Source organism: Entelurus aequoreus, linkage group LG04 (genome assembly GCF_033978785.1).
Source record: "Entelurus aequoreus isolate RoL-2023_Sb linkage group LG04, RoL_Eaeq_v1.1, whole genome shotgun sequence".
Classification (NCBI taxonomy): Eukaryota; Metazoa; Chordata; class Actinopteri; order Syngnathiformes; family Syngnathidae; genus Entelurus; species Entelurus aequoreus.
The window spans coordinates 43,160,378-43,178,028 of record NC_084734.1 but is presented as its reverse complement, the minus strand read 5'-3'; the positions used below and the strand labels follow the sequence as shown (position 1 = coordinate 43,178,028).

General features: G+C 38.3%; 1 protein-coding gene and 1 long non-coding RNA gene across 3 annotated transcripts in view; one reads left to right on the top strand and one right to left on the bottom strand.

The window, feature by feature from the left end:
- Positions 1–1,296: 1,296 nt before the first annotated feature.
- LOC133648652 (uncharacterized) lies at positions 1,297–14,327 on the bottom strand. Its single transcript, XR_009825903.1, has 5 exons — positions 14,265–14,327; positions 14,146–14,184; positions 2,235–2,392; positions 1,924–2,069; positions 1,297–1,819 (listed from the first exon to the last, which is right to left on the bottom strand). It is a non-coding gene; the product is annotated as an uncharacterized LOC133648652 (long non-coding RNA).
- mfsd2b (MFSD2 lysolipid transporter B, sphingolipid) overlaps positions 9,168–17,651 on the top strand; it is a 72,336-nt gene continuing 63,852 nt past the window's right edge. Inside the window, exons 1-2 of one of the 2 annotated variants that reach the window (XM_062044938.1) lie at positions 9,168–9,352; positions 12,060–12,437. In XM_062044938.1, coding sequence (XP_061900922.1) covers positions 12,075–12,437 — 363 coding nt within the window. In that variant the 5' untranslated portion in view covers positions 9,168–9,352; positions 12,060–12,074. The remainder of the gene's footprint in view (positions 9,353–12,059; positions 12,438–17,651) is intronic. The other variant, XM_062044936.1, reaches the window with a different exon arrangement.

Genomic DNA, 17,651 nt, shown 5'->3' with positions numbered 1-17,651 from the left:
CTTCACAATATTAAACAGAAGAAGTCTGGAGCTTAAAGTCACAGAGAAGTTTCCTATGGGCCAAAAAATGACTAAAGTGGTGAAGCTGTATTTTCATTTGTACTTTAATTTTATTGACAGTTTATTTTACAAACATTATTTTGTATTATTAATTTAGTTATAATATATTTTAGCACTTCGTAATATTGTAAATTTATTTTCATCAATTTTCATTAGTCTCTTCATTTTTAGTATATTTTATTGGTATTCATGATTTTGATCAGCCTGACCTAAGCCTTGATAATAGTATTTGTGATTAACACATGCTTTCATATTATTTGACAGGGTTTATCCTGTTAAACTGTAAGTTGGTTAGTTATGTAATTATTGAATACCATTAAAATAAAGAGTAAGATTACTCATTCAGTGTTAAAGGGAAACTGCACCTAAAAAAAAAATCTTGCCTATCATTCAAAATCCTTATGAACACATGTTTTTATTTTTTTTTAATGCGTTTTGAAGTAGTAAATAAATGCGATCAAAAGTTTGCTTACAATGGAGCCTGTGGGAGTCGCTTTATTCTGCCTATAAAGCCCTTAAACATCCAAACACCTACATTAAGGTTTTATATACATGCTGTATGTATATATGTAATGTAGTAACAGGCATATGTATAATATTTAATATTTATGTATTTGGCTCAGTTTATGCATACGCAGCGCATTCATTTCAAAAACGCATCACAGTCACATTTTTAAATTTTTTTTTTTTTTTTTTTTTTTTACAACATCACTGATTATTACTCACTGCAGACTTCATGAGAGCCAACACACAATACAACATCCCTTACTGTGCAATGTCTGCGGTCATTAGAATGTTGATTGATAGAATCTTGATATATTTCCGTTTAGATGAACAATGACTCAAAATCCTCGCGAAGAAAAGGGGGATTGAACCAAGCTCTTTAATACTTGGTCAATATTCAAGTTGTTGCCCTTTTTGAATGGTTGTTTATTGGGTTTTATGGGCGCAATAGAGAACCTACCATTGACTCCATTGTAAGCGGACTTTTATTTACCTTTATGAGATGGAATGAATTAAAAAAAAAATACATCCGTCGTCTTGTCTTGCATAATGATTGTGAACAATAGGCAAAATTGTAAAAAAAAAAAAAAGTGCAGTTCCTCTTTAATATTTGAGTGGGTCACAGGTCCCTGTGTAGTGGAAAAGTTGAGACCGAGGTCAAAATGGTTAACTCCTGCACTACACTATATAACTCACCTTCTTGGCACATCTCATATGGTCTGCCAGAGAATAAAAAGACGTTGCAGAATGGATCAGTGTTGCCAACTTAGCAATTTTGCTATATTTGAGTAATCAGTACTGTAACAGTAGCGTAGGAAAACACTGATGATGGTTTGAACACCACGGTTTGTTTAACTTATGAAGTTTTCCCCCCCCATACATTCCAGCATTAGTTGGTATTAATATGCCTCCCAGGTGTTGTGAGACGCACGTCGCACGCTGACGAGGAAGCCGTCAGGTTCAGGAGCTGACGATTATCACGCCGGTTGCATGCACACATCTGTGCTGTCTTTACACATTTAATGGGGCCTTGAATAGAAGAGGATAAGACAGTGTGAATGGAAGGAGTGGATTATTGTCAAGCTGTCTACTCTAAAAGCATTGGAGCAGCCGTCTTTACTGAGAGTGGAGGTGAAGGAAAGTTCCTGCTTTATTCCCTGTCTTTGAAAGAGGCGTCTTGTGTGTATCTTATCACTTGTGAGAAGATCGCACACGAACGCTTCCTCCTCTCCCGTCTCCTCTCGTTCCCCTTGGCCTATGGGAAAAAAAAAGGCAAGCGCCATTATCCGTCTTCAATATTTAAAGCAACCAGAGGAGCGTGCGCACAAGCGCCAGAAGACGGCCTGAAGACAGGATTACCGTAGGATCAGGATAGTCAAGGTCAGGGCAGCAGCATCTTGAACATCCTAATTCCCCACGAAGCCTCGTCTTTCATGCCGCACGTTGCAGAATTTTTTTGACCTGCATTTGAAGCTGTGCATCACTGGGGTTGTGAGGGGGTCGAGCTGAAGAGAAGGAGAGCGAGCACATTTCCTTTGTGCTACATATTTAATAAGGCTAAGCATGCAGGGAATTACTCTGCCTTTAACTCTCACATTTCCTTTCAAAATTACCCTTTCACTCGCCTTTTCATTTTGCACATTCCCCTTCACGCATTATGGGAAACATACCTACACTAATGCAGCTCATATGCCGGCGCTCTCCTTTTTTCATAGTCACTGATGTGGTTTTGGATGAAGGGGCTGACTGACCGGCTGCCGTTCGTGCTCGGAATATTGCTGCGATGTCCCTGTGACTTGTTTGTCGTCACGCTTGAAGAAGAAGCCTCCTGTGTGCAACGGGAAGAAAGAACCGAAAAAGTCCTGGTGTAACAATAGCAGCAGTGTATGCTGTTTTTTTTCATCCGTAGGCAGTTGTGACTGAAGCACCTTTCTCACAGAATTCATGAAAAACTGGAGCATCAGAGCTTTTATACAGAACCTAGTGAAATGTGACATGTGTTCCTATCTAATATAAGTATACTGGATGATGTGCAAACATTTTTTTAAAAAAGAGAAGTTTTCTTTCAAGAACAAATACTTTTCGCAATATTTAAAAAGATCCACTGAAGACGATTTTTTCAAGCTCTGTTCACTCTCATTTTAATATAACTAATTAAGGATGGTTGATATGGTAGAAAATTCTTGAGACTTTGCACTGGCTCCATGTTCATTTTAGAATTTATTTAAACATTTTGCTGTTTGGTTTTAAAGCTTTGCACGGACTGGCACCTCATTATATCTCGGACCTCATCCAAATTTACACTCCTGCGCGCGCTCTGAGGTCCGAGAGCCAGCTCCAGCTCGTGGTGCCCAAGATGAGACTTAAAACCAGGGGAGACAGAGCCTTCTCTGTGGTTGGCCCTAAGCTCTGGAACACTCTGCCCTTCCATGTTCCAACTTCTCCCACAGTGGAGGGTATTAAGTCTCGTCTTAAGACCCACTTTTATTCTCTGTCTTTTAACACTACGTGAGTTGTGTGGTCCTCTGTGTTTTTACATTTTTATTTCTATTGATTGTTTTAATTGGTTTTACCCTTTAAAATAATTTTTAATCATATCCATCCATCCATTTTAATACCGCTTGTCCCTTTTGGGGTCGCGGGGGGTGCTGGAGCCTATCTCAGCTGCAATCGGGCGGAAGGCGGTGTACACCTTGTTCAAGTCGCCACCTCATCACAGTGCCAACACAGATAGACAGACAACATTCACACTCACATTCACACAGAAGGGCCAATTTAGTGTTTCCAATCAACCTATCCCCAGGTGCATGTCTTTGGAGGTGGGACGAAGCCGGAGTACCCGGAGAGAACCCACGCAGTCACGGGGAGAACATGCAAACTCCACACAGAAAGATCCCGAGCCCGGGATTGAACTCAGGACCTTCGTATTGTGAGGCACATGCACTAACCACCCTTATTCCACCGTGCTGCCCCTTTTTTAATCATATTAATTTTTTTATAGGTTTTATATTTATTTATTTTGTTTTTATTCAGTCATTGGTGGAGCTAAAGATAGTACTTGAATCTTTTTTTAAATATTTTTGTGTAGCACTTTGGAAACATTTTTGTTGTTTAAATGTGCTATATAAATAAAGTGGATTGGATTGGATTGAAAATATACATTACGATATACTGTATACTTAGCCTCTTGGGATAACAGTCTGTACCGGTATATCACGATATATTATTTGATGTATAAATGATAATCGAAGCATTTCAAAACGGGTCACAAAGGATCCTAATTTAGCTGTTGACGTATGTAATAACATATTGCATCATTTTTAGATGAATTTTTTCTCAAAATGTATTAATCCCACAGGGACAAGACATTGAAACAACATTGAGAACTTGTTGAATTTGGTCCTGAAGTTGAGCAACTCAAACATAATGTCGGAACAACATGCTTTTTGACGATGTTTAATCAATGTTGGGTTCTGATGTTGGTTTGACCATTGAATTTTGGTAATTTCCCAACCATCAATGTGGAGCCAACATTAGACAACAATGTTTTCTCAATTGGAATTGTGTGATGCATTACATTGTATCGTATGCGTGTTCGAAATAAACTGGAATTGAGCTGAACTGAACAATTTACAAACACAACTATTGTACAACGTTATTTCAAAGTCAGTTTTAAAGGACCTGTATGTATAATCAACGCATCAATGTCTTGTGTTTGCTGGGAATCTATACTTGCTAGTTTACTGTTAATATCTGGTTACTTTTTGTTGTAATGTGATTACATCTAAACTTTTGTTCTTTTTGTTACTCTGTTGTTTCAATTCTTAACATTAGTTTTGGGTGATATTATAAATTTGGGTATTAATCCAATTCCAAGAAATTACAGAGGCAGTAATGGTCGTACCAATGCTGATATTGATACTTCAAATTGATCATTGAAGATTAACATTTTTGATCACAATTATAATCCGACAAAAACACAGGATGGTAATGTAACAATCATCAATAAATATTTAAAATATTTCCTACTATTGGCTCTGATTTAAATCCTTAGTTTATTGTCCTTTGTCCGATGTGTCCAGTAACTTGCTTCCTGAGTTTGTAAACAATAACTAAAAAGACAAAAGATTTTTTGATGATAAAAAATATTGCTCTAACTAAAATGGTATCGACCATATACTGACTGATATTTTACTTTGTATCGTTACTGTTGATATTAGTATCGATCCGTCCACCTTTGTTTACAAAAAGAGCTAGAGCTTGAGGTGAGCGGTTAGCATATCCTCCTATGATGTGTAGAGTAGCATATTTAGCTATTCCTCATCCGCCAGTGATAATGTGACTTGTAAGAAAATTATATTATTTGCCGCCATGAAGACGAGGATTACCTAGAAGTGGCTTTACTGCACTTTGGAGGCATGTTAGAATGCTACAGTGCGTTGAAGACGCCTTTGTTTGCTTGTCACAGCTAAAATGTTTCATATACATGCATTGTCACGATATAACAATAGTATTCAAAGCTTATTGTCGTCCAAATTTCTATCATTTATATTGTCTACATCGTGCAACCCTATAACTAATCCACATTTTCAGTGTCATTTGGGGTACAGTGGTAAAGCAACTAAACGGCGGGGCGAGAGAAACAGTGGACAGTCCATATATTCAACAGGAATTCAAAGTCCAACTGATACATTCCAAAAAAAAGAACACTCACGCGCTGAGGATCTTGTCTCTGACAGTCACACTTAAGCATCCTGCCATGGAAACGCAAGGAATGTCAGAGTTTAGCGTTATTAACACTATCAGATGAATACAGATCCTAGTAGGACTGAGTCTATTGTGACCATTGACTTTGCATCTTGTTTTCTATTAATTTGCTTTAGGATAAGCTCCCATTTCCATGACCCTGAACAATGTAAGCAGTATGGAAAATGTAGAAATAGATAATTGGCTTGGTTGAAAACTTTGCTTTGGAGACCATTAATCCATCCAACCATCAAGTTTCTGCAGTATAGTGCTTGTCCTCATTAGAGTTATGGGTAAGATGCAGCCTATCCTATCAGTCTTCAGGCGAGAGACAGGGTGCACCATATGGACAAGTCTCAGAGTAACCTAACTTGTGTTTTGGAATGTAGAAGGAAGCCAGAAAACACAAAGACGCTCAGGCGGAGATTCTAACTCTCAATCTTCTGACCGCGGCGGCCGGTTTCTAAACCACTAAAAGGTACTATTTATCAACTTCACCTTTACCCCACTCTACTTTGTATTTGATATATGTTCAGATCAATTGGGTTCTTGCCAAAGCCCAATGGCAGTAACTTCAGAATGAATCCATCAAACCATCTGAAGAACAAGCCAAGCGTCGTCGAACAAGATCAGTTCCTGTGTCAACACTGTCTGCTCGTTTCATTTCCTTGTGAAAACCTGTAGAGGATAAATGGGAGTGGAAGCTATCGCAAAGGAGCTCATATACGAAAGTGTCCTTTGTTTGAACTCCTATGAATTTCCTTCAAAGGTCAGCGTGAAGAACTGAAAAATTGTTACTTTTAAGTCCAGAGCATTATTTGGCTCTTTAAATGTCTGAATTGGATTGGTCATATACAAGTATCTGATTCTGATGCAAAGATACTAATAATAACAACCTGATGATGCACTATGGGAAATATGTGTCATGTTTTTTCTCACAGACACACACCTTTAGTAGGAAGCCCAGTTTGAGTGACATGCCAGACTTCATTGCTAGCATTCCCCCTGCTGCTTAATTACCATTGAGCAGGTATGTTTGAAGGGATCGTTGTGGAAGGGACACATCAATGCCGGAATGCCAAATACACCTTGGGTGGCGTCGCACTAGGCATTTTTAGAATAACTTCATGACGATTATTCATTGTTATTTTTGGCAAAGGGTAAAATGATCATCAGGTCATGAGCCATCACGGCCTGATGAAACTAAAAAGTTAAAGTTAAAGTGCCATTGATTGTCACACACACACGATATGTGGCGAAATTATTCTCAGCATTTGACCCATCACCCTTGATGACCCCCTGGGAGGTGAGGGGAGCAGTGGGCAGCAGCGGTGGCCACGCCCAGGAATCATTTTGGTAATTTAACCCCCAATTCCAACCCTTGATGCTGAATGACTCGGCCGGGGTCTGAACTCACAACCTACCGATCTCAGGGCGGACACTTTAACCACTCGGCCACTGAGTAGGTTGCTAGGCCTGCTGGTTCAAACTGGTTGATGCTTGGGATGGCGTGGCTCAGATGGTAGAACTTGAGGGTTCCAGGTTCGAGCTTTGGCTCCTTAGACAGACACTTCGCCCACATTGCCGCCACCGCTCGCACTGGTGTTTGAATGTGAATTAATGTTTGGTGGTGGTTGTATAGGTACAAATTGGCAGCCACGCTTCCGTCAGTCTACCCCAGGGCAGCTGTGGTTAATAGCTTGCCACCATCACTGTGTGAATGAATGTAAATCTAATCCATTATTTAATATGAAACATGCAGCAAGGTCACACAGAATTGGACACTTTCTAGCCACAAGATTATAGGTAAATTATTTTTTTGCCAACTAAAACAGTTTTTGAGGGCTATAGCACACTTTAACAATTACCATATCTTGCAAGAAATATGTACACATCTTGACAGGATACACGGAAATCACCAAAGACGGGGTGTCCAAAGTGCAGCCCGGGTTCCATTTGCAGCACACAGCTAATTTTTTATTGGCCCTCAGCGCATTCTAAAGACAAAATAAACCTATACAAGATTACACTAAAAGCTAAAAAATGCACCTGGCCCAAATCCTCCCAAAAATGGCACCTGAAAACCAAAATGGTGTATGACCTGTTTTTTTAACTGAATGGAGCCTTTGATTATCGTGAAGTGAAGTGAATTCTGTTAATATAGCACTTTTCTCTAGTGACTTAAAGCGCTTTACATAGTGAAACCTAATATCTAAGTTACATTCACACCAGTGTGGGTTGCGCTGGGAGCGGGTGGGTAAAGTGTCTTGCCCAAGGACACAACGGCAATGACTCGGATGGCGGAAGCAGGGATCGAAGCTGGAACCACGTTATCAACCGAGCCACGATTATTTCTGTGTATGCGCTCATTAAGAACATGTGTACAAATGTATTGCAAGATGTGTAAGTTTTTTAGTTTGCTAAAGCCCTTAAAATGTTTTAGGTTGTGGAATAATATAAGTAACAATAAGCAATTAAACATCTCAAAGGGATTAGGTTAGACATTATACTAATTTGCTGTGTTAGCTGTAACAAAAAGCTAAAATGTGAATGCTTTGTTCAGATAATTTAGCATACGACGATTCACCTACATTTGAGTATCTTTAATGTACAAAATGCATAAACATGGCCCTCACATACTTAAATTTATCTCTATGCGGCCCTCGCTGGAAAAAGTTTGGACCCCCGTGCAGTCAGAGATACAGGTCATCAGCCTTTTTGGTTTTTGGGTCCCATTTTTGGGAGGAATTGGGCTCGTTGCATTTTTTTCTTAGTTTTTGTGTGTAATTTTGTAATCCGGGATGAGTTTATTTTGTTTTTATAATGTGTCGCGGGCCAATGAAAAGGGAGCTGGGGGCCGCACTACTTAAAACAATCACAGAAGACCAATGGGAAGTGAGGCAAGCAAAACATCTGTAAGATAAATAAAAATAGAACCGAAAACCACAGCAACAACTGTAAAAACCTGCACGTGTCCCATTTGTGCTGAGCTGGGATTTTTATTTAGTCTGGTTTGCTGTCATCGTTTTTACATTCTTTTTGGACTATACTCCTGTATCAGAGTTATTTTATCCTATTCTTAATCAATTCCAGGCAACACGGTGGCACAATGGTTAGCGCTCATGCCTCAAGGCCTCGATTCCTGGGATCGGAGTCTTCTTGTGTGGAGTTTACATGTTCTCCTCGTGACGGCGTGGGTTCTTTGGCTTCTTCCGACTTCCAAAGACATGCACCTGGGGATAGGCTAATTTGAAACACAAAATTTGCCCTGGTGTTTCAATGTGAATGTGAGTATGAATGTCTATCTGTGTTGGCCCTGCGATGAGGTGGAGACCTGTCCAGGGTGTACCCTGCCTTCCGCCATAGTGCAGCTGGGATATACTCCTGTTCCCCGGGACGGTAGAAAATGGATGGATGGATATAATGTATTCTTGTTAACCTATGCTATCGTTCTTGTGGTACTCATTGGGCTAAATCTAGGACCTCAGGCACTACATTGTATGTGTGTTCTGGTAATGTATGGCAATAAAGTTAATTGAATCATTGAAAATGCATAAAATGAGATGATACAATAAAATATGTGTCTCACAAAATTTTATTTAAATTATTTCATAGTTTCAAAATATGATGAAAACAATACAATTTCCGCAGACTGAGAAGTGCTTGTAATATTTTGATGTACCTCAGCCTACATATCGTTTAATGGTTTAATTGTTTAATGAATACAATTATAATTAAAAAAAAAGCTCAACGTACACCTAATATTGTGATTTCAGCCAAGCCAGAGTGCACCTAACTGAAAAAACATGCTTTATGGAATAATATGTGAAAACAATGTCATTCTGTTGTGTCCTCAGTCTGTGCACGGCTCTTGCAGTACAGAGCCACGGCCACATGGGGGCGCAGGTGGAAGGAACCCCTCATGGTCTCCGCAGTCTCCTCCACATCCTCACCCTGCTGCTGCTCACACTCTGCTGCTGGACTCCGACCGACCAACTCATCCCTACTCCACCTCGTCTTTTTTTTTCACCTCCAACACGGGGTAAGATTACATCTTTTTCTTCTACCTCATATTTTGCTTTGTTTATAAATGTGTGTGTAGTGTAGTTGGTGATGGGTGCAGAGATTAGTATCCTTCCTTTACACGGGATGGCTTTTTCATGACGTTTTCTTGCACTCGCCGCCGGCCACTTTATTAGGTACCCTTGCACTGTCTGATGACAGCTAAAACTATAGTCACACACACTAACAATAGATTATGAATTATGAACATTGATTGATTGATTGATTATACAACAATAGTAATCATATATCAAAGCATATTTCTAATATTTGGTCACAACATAGTGAAACCCAATATCTAAGTTACATTCACACCAGTGTGGGTTGCACTGGGAGCGGGTGGGTAAAGTGTCTTGCCCAAGGACAACGGCAATGACGCGGATGGTATATTTCTAATATTTGGTCACAACATTGAGCCACATTATTAGAATGTACATCATCTACTTGTGTAAGCTCAATTTAGATTGCTTAATGTTGATGCAATTTAAAAAGATTATGTCTATGGATGTTCTCATGCATCCAGGTTGTTGTATTTTCAGGGTATTAAATTGATCACAATTGGACTGAAGACTTTTTGCCTCTCATCCAAGTCTTCATCAGTTCATGCTCATAGACTTATTTGGTCTGGACTAGAACTGACCAATCTAAGTCTAAGACTAGATCTGACCAATCTAAGTCTAAGACTAGATCTGACCAAATCTAAGTATAAGACTAGATCTGACCAATCTAAGTCTAAGACTAGATCTGACCAAATCTAAGTCTAAGACTAGATCTGACCAATCTAAGTCTAAGACTAGATCTGACCAATCTAAGTCTAAGACTAGATCTGACCAATCTAAGTCTAAGACTAGATCTGACCAAATCTAAGTCTAAGACTAGACCTGACCAATCTAAGTCTAAGACTAGATCTGACCAAATTTAAGTCTAAGACTAGATCTGACTAATATAAGTCTATGAGCATGAACTGATGAAGCCGACTTGAATGAGAGGCGAAAAGTCTTTTAAGAGAAACCAAACAGTTCAGTTGCGATTAATTGAATGCTCAGAATACATGAAGAATGTTGATTATTGTGCTGTAGTTTGCAGTGGTGTTACATGATTACACTCAGAGAGGTTTTTTTTATATTTTGACCCTTCGTTATCAAAATATGTTGCTAATGATATGACAGTATTAGGTTCTAGCAAATGCTTAATAAATCAATAACATCCATCGCCACGTCACACTTCGAAGTCTGCCAGTACACTCTGTTGGATGTTTTATTTAAGCACAATCTGTGTATTTTTGGCTGAAGTTAAGTATTCTCAAACATGAACATGTCTAAATTAACCAAAATATCTATACAGCTAGTAGATGAGACCAGGCTCCTAAAGTCAGTACAGTGTATGCCTTATTTTCTATGTCTACTGTATTGGACCAAAGGAGTGTAAAGGTGATGATGTGGGTGTTATTTCATGTCTGAGGGCTCTGTTAAAGAAAATGTAAAAAATGTTTAGGTGGTAAACAGTTTATTTTATGCTAGCTATAAAATTATTTGATTTACAATTAAAAATCACTATTTAGCAGGAATTTATTGACCACGGTCAGGCCCCGAACCAATTAACAGTGATAAAGGAGGGATGTCTGTGTAACAGCTTTATATAATGATATTTAAGTAACTAAAATACGGAATTGAGTGTGCTATGTAAAAAAATAAAATTTGTAGATTTTATGGTAAAATACTGGCAGCTAATACACAATGTTTTTTTGACAGTGAAAAACTGTAAAGTGAAACACAATACTACTGTTATTTTTCTGGTGACTGAGCTGCCAATTTTTTTTAAAGAAATGTAAAGCTTTTTAAAAAAAAACATTTTTTACAATGCATTACTTTAAATGTAAAATGTTACTACCACTGTTATTTTTAACTTACATATTTTGCCAACTAATCAGTGTGGATGACATACTGAAAAAGCAGGAAATATATATATATTGAGAACAAATTTTAAAAGTAAAAAGTAAATAATGGCGGTATAAATAGAAATAAAATATAAAATATAAAAATAAAAAGCAGAAATAAGAATACAAATATAACAGTAAAAATAAGAATATAACAAGAGAAACTAGGCAGTAGTGACCATGTTATGAAAATGTATTGCACTTTAAACTATTTTTTTAATTGTTTTGCATCCCCTGTCATCCTAGTAGACCCACCCCCACCCCCTGTATTAAAATACTACTAAAAAACTACTTCTAAATTATTTAAAAGATAAAGTGTTGATAAACACTTGGGGTATGCACTACAAATACCTGAAAAGCTGGAATTAGTAAAACATGTTTATGAGTATCTCTTTTTGCAAGTGCATCAATATTGTTTTGTGAAATAAAGTGATACGATACATTGCTTTAATTATAGTTTGTACCACCAATTAATATAGTAATACTTCCTTTTTTTTGTTATTTTGTATATGTTTTTTGCACGGGATAGCACTAGCTAGTGCACCCTAATGAAGCGTCCAGTGAGTGTAGATGTTGTTGACCTATCAGAGGGTGTGTGTGTACTGTATTTGTGCTCGAGTCATAGATGTGTGTGCACATACGTGTGTCAGCATTCCTGAGCCTACATGTTGTGCATACTTGGTATTGAGTCAATGTCTATTTTGTGTGTGTGTGTTTGACATTGTTCATCCCTTTACTGGCCTCTCCAAAGCACAGCAGCATGTGAATGGCAGCAGAAAAGAGCAAAGTTGTCAGAGAGGACGAGGAGGAGGAAGACGAGGAAGAGCTCCCCGCGTCTAGGGCCGCCCACGCGTCCGTGCACGCCCGCAGTCAGAGCCACATTCAGTTCCCGCCCCCGATGCACGCCGGCGGAGGAGGCGGCGGCCAGTGGCAAGTCCCTCGTCTCCTGGCGCACACCCGGAGTCACAGTCACACGCACTTCAACACACGCTCGCAGAAGTACACCTGCCGCCTCACACACAGCCTCACAGCCATGGCTCGGGCGGAGGAGAACAGGGAAACGGGGAGCGCCACGGGGAAGCTCATCAAGCCCACTGACCCGCTATTCACCACCACCAAAACCCCTCAGGTAGGACCACCTTGACCTCCTCGCTCAGGTGTCACATGTGGTGTGAATTTTAAAGTTCATACAGAGCAGTGATTCAACAGTCAATAGTTACATCATCCCTAAAGTTCTGTTTCAGGTGTATTTTCCTGTCCCTGCGACTTTGTCATTCAAACATGAACTATGACGTTATCTTCCATCATTTTATGAGGCAGTTGTAGATCCAGCCTCGCAACAAGGACCTGCACAAGCGTGTGACATAAACAGAAACCTGAATGTTCTGTTGTTCTATGTTGCATCCTTTGCATATTGACTAAACACCCTTAACGAATTATATTCTTGTCACATGTGCAGTTTGTTAAATTGTGACAAACCTGCAGGAGACATTATTAATAAAAGAACAAGATTAGCTTTTTTGCACTGTACATTCCTTATTCATTTAGAAAGGATGAGGTGGCGACTTGTCCCAGGGTGTACCCTGTCTTCCGCCCGAGTGCAGCCAGGATAGGCTTCAACCCCCGTGACTCCGAGAGGGACAGGTGGTAGAAAATGGATGGATGGATAGTTGCACCAGATTAAGCGTTGAGCTCATTTCTGTGCGTAGTTTTTTAAACACACTTCATAGCGACCACCTGACATACTTATTGTCGAAAGCCAGTGCTTATGATTAAACACTCAATAACATAATGTACAATATAAAGAACCTGCAAAAGGCGACACACCGTCCTATTCAATTCACAAAGAGCATGACACAACACATAGCAGCTGCAGGCCGCACACAATGCTATGTAGCTGGTTTTGTTCCTTTAAATTCCATCAGCAAGGTGGTGGAGTGTGTCACTTATTTTGATAACTTTACAGTTGACATATTTGCCGCTCTACTGTAGGTGTAGAAGTAGCAACATGCAGACTTAGACTTCCTTTTATTGTCATTCAAATTTGAACTTTACAGTACAGATAAGAACAAAATTTAGTCGCATTAACTTGTTGTAGTGCAGGATAAAAGAGCAATAAGGTGCAGATATAAATAGATAGATTACTGCACAGATAAATATATTGCACTTTTGCATATGCATCCACGTTTATGGATGTATGTTATATTGTCTTTATATTGCAACGAGTTTATCTGTTTTTGGGAGGAATTGAGGGAATCATTATGATGCGTTCAAGAGTCTTACAGTAGTAGGTAAGGCTGAAATTCCTAGTCCTGGACTTTGTGTGATCACATCTTATTTGGCAGAGTTGGTGGAAATAATATATAAACACAAAAAGTAGTTACTCTAAAAACATAACTACTGTTCAAGGACATTCAAACTAATTCATTTAATATTAAATATAAATTACATGGGGTGTCCTGATCCAATATTGTTGTCAGATATCATTCTGATATTAGCAAAAAAAACGACATCTAAATGTATTTTAATAAGCACACAAGGTTAGGTTTTTCTTGTATTTTAGTCAGTTCATTTACAAAATGTAAACATGGTAGGTAATAGGCTACAAAGAGCTGGCAGCTACACAACAGCTTACCACACAATCGCACACAAGCTAGACATATGTAATAAATGTCCAATATTGCAGTGTAAAACAGCACATTTGTCAAATATAAACAAGTATCAAATACTTAGATTCATTGTTTCAGACATGTTACATTAAGGAACAACAATGTGTTATATTTGCACAATTGAACATATCTGAAGAGTAGGAAGAGGCAAAGCTTAGTTAATCCTACCTACTCCTTCTTCATGTATGTTTAAATTAGGTCCACTTCCTGTGTGAGAGTAGTTGGAGAACAATATAAATAAATTTCAGTGAGTAAATAAAGCACTTGCACTGAGTAAATGTACGCACAGTTTTGAAAATGTTGACTCAATTGTTATTCCAGAGATAAGCTTATGAAGTAATAACTTATTGGTGATAATCAATGAATGAAATGTATTAGTCAAGTTGTTATTTTTGACGACTTTAAGACAAAGTCTTTGTGAGTTGTGTCCTTTATTTCCTTGTAGTCGAGATGATTTAATTTCCAAGTAATTGTCCAGTTACTTGATGTCTTTGAAAAAAGGACTTTGAATTCCTCATGTCCTCCATTTAGCTTGATGTAGATTTAACAGTTAGTCCTGTGTGTACCCGGATTTTTCCCTTGCTTCCTCACCTCGCATGCTTTCTTGGCGATGTCAGCGTTGCGACATTTGTTCCTTTCAGCTCGACTCTTTAAACTTTTTAATTTGTTGGTGAACTTTATAACGATGACACATGTGTTGTTATTCCTGCTAGACATTGGAACAGGTATTGATTTTGTTGGCATATACTTTCTTTCACTATGATTGCATAGAAGGTTTAGCTACCTGGTGATCCGTTGAAGTAGCTGCATCTTATACTCCTCTTTTAGCAGCTGCTCTGCCATAAGACATGTGTCATATCAGAAGCCCAGTCATCGCATTGTTCATATGGCTCTTACACTTGGATCAGACACATTATTTTATATATAATGTCATCCTTTTCATCATTTATTTTTTTAAAATATTAACCTTCTTTTCATGCCCATCCACTTGTCGATCCTCACTTCCTTAATGTGTTTTCAGAACTGTCTATCAAGCCTGGAATTATGGTCAAGATCTGTGGTCGGTAAAAGTGCTGAAATAGTCCAAAAACTTTGAATCAATGTTGAGCTCTTTTTCAGTCCATTCTTCCTCACAGGAAGTGGCATAAATACTATAAAAATATAGTTGCATTTTGCTTACACATACAAAGTCTCCAAGGCTTTCTACATATTAGAAAGTATCTAGTAACAAATGTGTCCCCATCATTTAACTTACTGTGTCGTGAGCTTAACTTAATGACGTATCACTCCACTTCAACTTAATGACAGCCTCAGTCCATTCCAGATGGTGATCCATCCATCCATTTTCTACCGCTTGTCCCCTTCGGGTTCACGGGGGGCACTGGAGCCTATCTCAGCTGCATTCGGGGGGGAAGGCGGGGTGCACCCTGGACAAGTCGCCACCTCATCGCAGGGCCAACACAGATAGACAGACAACATTCACACTCACATTCACACACTAGTTAGTTAAAGTTAAAGTACCAGTGATTGTCACACACACACTAGGTGTGGGAGATTCTCCTCAGTGAAAAGCAGCGGTGTTTTTAATACCTACCATTGTTCTCTGACTAATTTCACTCGATCAAGTTTTTTCGAATATTATAAACAATTAAAATAAATAAAATAATAAAAGTATGTAAGATTCTTGCTGATTAAATTTCGAATGAATATTAGTATCGACCAATACTCAAGGCTCCATCGGAAGTGAAAAAGTTGTATCGGGATGTTTGTACAAATTACAAAGAAAAAAAAAAAAGAAGCGTCATCTGCTGAATATGGTGGGCCACTAACCTGCCTACACCTATGCAGTATCTGTGCTTTTTATAACTTTTATAACTTCTAAATAACCTACCATTGGACCAAAGAAAGTTGTGAGTGCCAGCACTGTGATAAAGTAAGGAGAGAAAAACTATTAAAGCAAGAAAAATCTAATTTTGGGGTATCTGGATCAGAATCAGAATCAGAATAGTTTTATTGCCATTGTTTGAGAACGGGTTCACAAACTACGAATTTTTCTTGGTGCAATCGTGCAACATAAAACACATATAACACAGAATAGGTAATAATGGAAACAATAATAGGTTGTTTCTAATGGTAAAAATTGCTTCAATTTTCATACAATTCAGTTTTAATCTGGCTTTTTATAACAAAAACCAAGGTGTGACTTTCGTTATGAGTTTTAAAAATTTATATATATTCTGACTTTCCTTTTTTTAATAAATAGTGATGTCTAAAGTCAAACAAGCAAATTTGCTGTTTGTGAAACTTTGTAACAAGTTTCCATGCCTTGAGAGCTTAGACATGCATTGTCATGTTCATGCTGTGTTTGACGTACGGCACATTAAACGACACGCATTGTCACTTAACCTGTTTTAAAACACAAATGGGACGCCGGCCAAAAAAAAAGATGCTTTGAGAACTCATCTGTGAATAATAGGACCATCTAGGGAAAGCCCTATTTCTGTTCACAGGAGGTTTGGATGAGTTTGGTGTGGAAGTACAAGCATTAAAGTCCCACATTAATGACATCAGACCTCACAAATGAACAAAAAATAGCTACAGAAGACACAAACCTTGTCACATGTCCCAGCAGTCCCCTTAATGCTAATCCAAGTTGCGTTTGTCATCAATACCAATCTCAGGCAGACTCCACGTACACCTATGATGCAACGCCCTTGTGGTTAGTCACTCAAAGTTTGTCGTCAAAGTATTTTTCTTTGTTTTCCATGACAATAATTGATTTAGAGGCAAAGGGGGTTAGATAAACACATTCTTTTAAACATGGATTTGTTATTTCTGGACCACCTCTTCAGAATTGTAGCGTTTGCTTCAAAGCATCGTAAAGTGGTTGAATCACACCTCAAAAATGTCCCCTTGTTGTTCTGCGTCCCAGAGTACAGTAACACCTTTCTCATTGGCGACAAAGATGTAACTGTCATGTAACCACTTTTAATACTAGTTACAGTTTGAAGTTTAATGAATGACAAAAGTGTAATGAGTCATGTCTCAGCTGTTTCTAAAAGGCTTTATTGGTATGAACGTGTAATAGGAAGTTAAGCAGGGTATTTAGGGGTATTTATTAGTATTTAAACAAAAACACAACAAAACCCTAAGGTGACAAAGGTGTAGTGAGTCACGTCGCAGATGCTCCTAACACGGTTTAAAAGTGTAAAAAGAAGTTAAGTGGTACGATTAGGACAACAAATAAAACATTAAAGCTCTGACTAAGGGTGTCTCGATCCGACATTAATATCAGATATTGGTCCGATATCAAACACAAAAACAAAATAGGGATTTTATTGGCTTGAATCTAAAATTTTTGATATAAGTGCTCCGATACAAGCAGTCCTGCAGTGCGTTTACCTGCTACAAAATGTCTTCCAAAAAGCACACAAGGTTGGTCTTTTTTGTATTTTAGTCAAGTCATTAACAAAAGTTAAACATGGTATGCTATATAGGCTACAAAGAGTGAGCAGCTACTCAACAGCTAAGCACACAATAGCACATAAGCTAGACATACGTAATATGTTTTCTTAATTGAGCAATATTGCAGTCTAAAACAGCACATTTATCAATATAAAATAGTATCAAATAATTAAAGTTTATTTGTTTCAGACATTAAGGAACACCATCTG